The following is a 5,000-nucleotide window of genomic DNA, read 5'->3' on the forward strand; positions in this document are numbered from 1 at the left end:
CGTCCTCCAGGTTTGTGACAGCAAAGGAGAACTCAGCTGCATCCTGCTCCTTGTCTTTTTCCTTGTTAAATCTCAGAGTTCCATTGAACAAGAGCTGGACCCAGGCAGCCATGCGGGGCAGGTGGCAGCGCAGGGTGACATTGTTCCCCAGCGACACCCCCTGGCTGGGGTGCAGCGACAGGGAGGGTCGGGGCACTAGGACAGGGGACAGCAGTCAGCCTTGTCCCTGCACACCCTCCTGGGCCTGCTCTGCTTTTCCACTGACCACGCTCCCCTCCCTCCGTCCCCATTCTCCCCCTGTCCCCATACTCACGTTGCTGTGCCCTCCTCGTAGCCACCAACCTCCAACCTGCAAGGGACACGGCCCTGGTCCCACACAGGGCCACCAACCCCTGTGGCACCACGTCCCCTTTGTCACTCACCCAGGATAAGGGCCACCGTCATTGGTGCCATGAGGCAGGAGCAGCCTGGGGACAGCGAGACTGCAGTGGGGACACAGAGTGGCCAGACAGCTGCTGTCAGTTATCCTTTCTGGTCAGGATGATGTGATGTCACCTCCTGATGTGGCAATATTAGCCCATAGGGGTGGTTGCACTCTGGGTCCCTCTGGGGTGGGACAACTGGATTGGTGCACTCTGCACACTGTGACTGTTGAGGCGCCCCACACTCTCTCAACCCTGGGGTGTCACACACTGTCCCCAGAGGGCTGTGAGTGTGTCGCCCGGCATGGTGTCCCCCAACGCACGCCACACTCTCTGCACAGTGCCCCAGTAGGGCTGTCCGTGCTTGCCTGGGCTCTCCAGGGCAACAGCGTCAGACAGTGACTCTGAGGAACAACAGAAGACCATTTAATGAACTGTCCACCATCAGCCAATCAACTGCGCTGCAACAAAATTAGGGGATGTCCTAGTAACAATGAATGAGCGACAGGGATAAAGGATAATTTTACACTGGTGTTATTGCCTTCTCTGCTACCTTCTGGAAAACTGAGGTTATGGCTGCTGCAGAAGAAGTGTAACAGAGTACTGGGAAGAAAATGAGGAAGAAAGGAGAATTCAGGAATTTGGTGGGCCTGGGAATGAGATGAGCTGCACAGGTGAGGATTTGGGGATGTTTGTTTTCTTGGGATTTAGGGGTGTAAGGATGTGATTACAGCATCATAGAGCTCCAAGTCGGGAATTTGGGGTGTGTCCCTTAAAAAACACCTTAAAAATGAAGTACTGCGGGTGTGGGGGTATCAGCAGGGGTCACTGCACGAATCTCGGCGTAGGTCAGACGGTCACTGTCACTGGGGGGGCACCTGGAGACACAGGGGAACAGCGGGGTGCCACCATGGGGGTCTCCCACATGCTTTGGAGAGGGACCGATTGTGTTGGTATTTGGGAGTGGTGTTCAAGAGGGAGGGTCTGGAACTGTGCGGTCCTTCTATTTGGGGATCCCAAGGGGGGGATGGTTGGAGGTCCTGCTGTGGTTTGGGGGTGCCCACGGGGTCTGGAGTGTTAAGGGATTGTGGGACCATAGCGGATTAGATTTGTCATCCCTGTGGGTCATAGATTGGGGTCCCATATGTGTGGTTTTTGGGGTACCTTCTAGTGGGTTTGTGGGTGCACTATGGGATCTGTGGTGTACTTAGGGCCTGGAGGGCTCCGATGGGTCTCGAAGCTGAGATTTTGTGTCTAGGGATTCCCCCCAATGCAGATTTTGGGTTCCCCATGGGCTGGATTTGGGAGGCATATAAAGGTATGGTGAGTCATATGGGGCTGTTGGTGCCGAGGGGTAATTCTGAGCAGGGTTTGGGTTTCCCTGGTGAGTTTTGGTGAGGCCCCACAGGGAAAGTTGGGAGATGGGGTTTGTGACCCAGACAATAATCAGGAACTTCACAGCCTCGTGCATTATGGGGGGGCTCCTGTGTCAGAAAGTGGGTTATGGGGTGACCTTGAGTCACACTCCAGGAGCACAATCGGGAATTGACAGGGGATGAAAGGGAAGGCAAGGGACACCTGGGGGGGTCTATACAGGATAGAAGGGCAGGTGGGGGACACTGCAGGAATCAGTAGTGGATGGTAGACATTTAAACTTGCTCACCACAGTTGTCATCTCTCCGTATCCAGAGGCTGCGGGCATCGATGACAAAGAAGACTCCGAGGCCAAAGACGAGTGCAGCCACAAAGCCCCTCACCAGTGCCATCACCAGATTGGCCCGGGACTGCTCCTCGGCACCTGTGGGGTCCAGGTGTTTGGGTGTCCCTATTGCCAGCCACAACCCCCATGCAGACTGGATGCAGAGACACAGCCACCCATCCATGATGGGGGGCATGCAAATGGGGGGGCTCAGACCCACCTAAGGGTGCAGCTGTGGTTGTCACCTCCAGCATCACGCTGTCCCCAAGGGGTGAGGACACAAAGGGGTAACCCCTGGGGCGATAGGAGCACCTGTAGGTGCCACTGTCAGCTGGGGTCACCACCAGGAGAGTAAAGTTTGCAGCACCTCCACCACTGGGGTCCTGGCGCTGGAGAGGGTCTGAGCTCCCATCCTTGTGCAGGAGGAAGGCGGCCCCGTAGTCCTTGTTCCAGCAGCGGATGGTGATGTTGGTCCCCATCTCCACACATTGCTCGGGGTGAATGGAAATGCTGGGTGGGGAATAACTGTGATCTGCATGAGGGAGGGGACAGCAGTGGGACATGGTCCTGTGGGGAGCAGCCAGAGCCATCCACTGTCCCCAGTGTCCTCACCTGTCAGCACCAGCTCCACGGGGTCACTCTTCTCTGATGCCCCTACTGACCAAGACACCCGGTACTGACACCGATAACGACCTGCGTGTTCCCGCTGTGTGCTAACAAAGGAGAACTCGGCCGCGTTCTGCTCCTTCTCCTTCCCCTTGTTGTACGACCAACCTCTTTCCTGGTACAGCCAGACCCAGGCAGCCAGCCGGGGCAGGTGGCAGCGCAGGGTGACATTGTTCGCCAGGGACACTCCCTGGCTGGGGTGCAGTGACAGGGAGGGTCGGGGCACTAGGACAGGGGACAACAGTCAGCCTTGTCCCTGCACACCCTCCTGGGCCCTTCTGCTGGCCCCCTGCCCACGCTCCCCTCCCTCTGTCCCCATTCTCCCCCTGTCCCCATACTCACATTGCTGTGCCCTGCTTGCTGCCACCAGACGCCAACCTGCAAGGGACACGGTCCTGGTCCCACACAGGGCCACCAACCCCCGTGGCACCACGTCCCCATTGTCACTCACCCAGGATGAGGGCCACCACCATTGGTGCCATGAGGTAAGAGCAGCTTGGGGACAGCGAGATTGCAGTGGGGACAAGGAGTGACCAGAGAGGCAATCTCATTTCCTCTTTGGGGACGGATGGAGACATGAAGTCTCCACCTCATGTGATAAATAGCCATCATGTGTAGTGGCACTTTTGGTTTCCCAGTGACAAACAGAGAGCACTGCACAGAGCCCCCATTGCTGTGCCCCACGCAGGCTGTCACCTCTCTAGTCCCCAAGGAGCCCCCATCATGTGGCCTTGCACTCTGTCCCCCATGGGATGCCAGGCACAGCATACATGGCTCCAATGGGCTGTCCCACATGGCATGCCACGTGCCATCCCCAGCACATCCAGCCTGCTGTCACCACGCACTTTGGGTAACACACTCTTTCCCCACTGCACTTTCCTCTGCCATCCCCACTGGGGACAGCAGCACAGACCTTTGGGGGCACAGTGACACCCACATAGACATGGGGCACCCTCTGAGGACTCACACATACAGCGAGTATGCACTTGTAGTGTCAGTGTTTGGATAGATGCTAAAAACAGGGGTGTGCATTATAGTATACCCATATCTTGTGTATACATGACATCGTGCATATAGACATGGAGGCACGCTAGTAGGTTTGTGATACACATGTACGTACATCTCTGTTGCCCATGTGACAGCAGACACACGTGTAATGTGTATGTATCATATTCATGCAGTGCACATGATGGTGAGCACACACAACACCCTTGCAATTGGCATTGGTGATGTTCATTGTGCACCCAGCATACACGTTTTTGTGCACTAAAGTAGCTTGCACATGTGTTGTGTGTAAGCATGGCCATGCACTGCTCTGGTTTTGTAGATCTTTGTGTTGGAGTGGGGCAATTTGGTCTGTCCCAGAAGAATGGTGATGGAATTTTGGAGTCACTTGGGAATAATTGGAGGTTCTCAACTGCTGGTAAGGAATTCATGGTGCGTAAGGAAGAACTTTGGGGTGAGAAAGGAGCATTTGAGGGTAACTGATGTTATCCAAGGGCAACTGATGTCATCTACATGGACTTCCACGATGTCTTGGACAAGGTCTCACACAACTCCCTCATCCCTCAATTGGAGAGATATGGATATGAGCATTTGGCTGTTCTGGAGAGAAGGAATTGGTTGGAAGGTCACAGCCAGAGGGCTGTGATGGGATGGAGTGCAGCTGCAAACCCAGTGTGCACAAAGGGATGTCTGAGGAGCACCTCCGAGGTTGTCTTCTTCATCTTCTTTGTGGTCATCATTGCGGTTTGCTTGTTGATGACTGAGACCTCCAGATGAGTGCTCATCCCTCCCCCATCCCTTCTCCAGCACTGTGGGCTGACCCTGGAACTCCTCAAAGCAGACCTTCAAAACAGAGAGGTGATCTGTCTGTTTCCTCTCTACCTCTCTGAGTCTCATTCTTTCTTCATCTTCCTCAGTTTTCTCTTGTTCTTTTTCTCTGATAAAACTACTCAGTAATTGCAAGATCTTGGCATCTTAAAAGCCATATATCATGTGGAGTTGTTAAGTGCTGAAGTTGTTAAGTAGTTGGGAGGCTTATTTCAGTTCCTTGTTTCCATATCATTTAGCCACACAGTTTAAGCTCAAGTTTAAGTTCTTAAGAGTGCCAGTGTTTGGGGGATAATTTTATGCCAGTGTTTTGGATAATTGCAGTATATAGATTCTCATTAAAATCGATAACCGCATGTGGACCTCTGCCTTTTATTTTA

At 54.0% G+C, this 5,000-nt stretch overlaps 2 protein-coding genes across 2 annotated transcripts in view; both read right to left on the reverse strand.

Moving 5' to 3' along the window:
• The window catches only part of LOC121107817 (T-cell-interacting, activating receptor on myeloid cells protein 1-like), a 775-nt gene extending 331 nt beyond the window's left edge, over window positions 1–444 (reverse strand). Inside the window, exons 1-3 of the mRNA XM_040654005.2 lie at window positions 423–444; window positions 314–349; window positions 1–189 (exon numbers count right to left, since the gene is read on the reverse strand). The exon at window positions 1–189 is cut by the window's left edge and continues 331 nt beyond it. Of these exons, the coding sequence (XP_040509939.1) occupies window positions 1–189; window positions 314–349; window positions 423–444 (247 nt within the window). The remainder of the gene's footprint in view (window positions 190–313; window positions 350–422) is intronic.
• A 160-nt stretch (window positions 445–604) lies between these two features.
• On the reverse strand, window positions 605–4,529 carry LOC121107818 (platelet glycoprotein VI-like). The gene is made up of 6 exons (XM_040654006.2): window positions 4,462–4,529; window positions 3,130–3,165; window positions 2,734–3,023; window positions 2,086–2,653; window positions 1,206–1,300; window positions 605–1,025 (listed from the first exon to the last, which is right to left on the reverse strand). The coding sequence occupies exons 1-4, from the start codon at window positions 4,527–4,529 to the stop codon at window positions 2,094–2,096; spliced, it is 954 nt and encodes a 317-aa protein (XP_040509940.1). The 3' UTR covers window positions 605–1,025; window positions 1,206–1,300; window positions 2,086–2,093.
• Window positions 4,530–5,000: the final 471 nt, after the last annotated feature.

Source organism: Gallus gallus, chromosome 31 (assembly GCF_016699485.2).
Source record: "Gallus gallus isolate bGalGal1 chromosome 31, bGalGal1.mat.broiler.GRCg7b, whole genome shotgun sequence".
Lineage (NCBI taxonomy): Eukaryota > Metazoa > Chordata > Aves > Galliformes > Phasianidae > Gallus > Gallus gallus.

Bases quoted from the DNA above. Each gene is read 5' to 3' on its own strand.
- LOC121107818 (XM_040654006.2), bottom strand. From the start codon at position 4,529: ATGACCACAAAGAAGATGAAGAAGACAACCTCGGAGGTGCTCCTCAGA. The intron at 3,166-4,461 runs GTTTGCAGCTGC...TGTCCCTTGCAG, and splicing joins CATCCCTTTGTGCACACTGG to GTTGGCGTCTGGTGGCAGCA. The intron at 2,654-2,733 runs GTGAGGACACTG...TCCCTCATGCAG, and splicing joins CGTGGAGCTGGTGCTGACAG to ATCACAGTTATTCCCCACCC.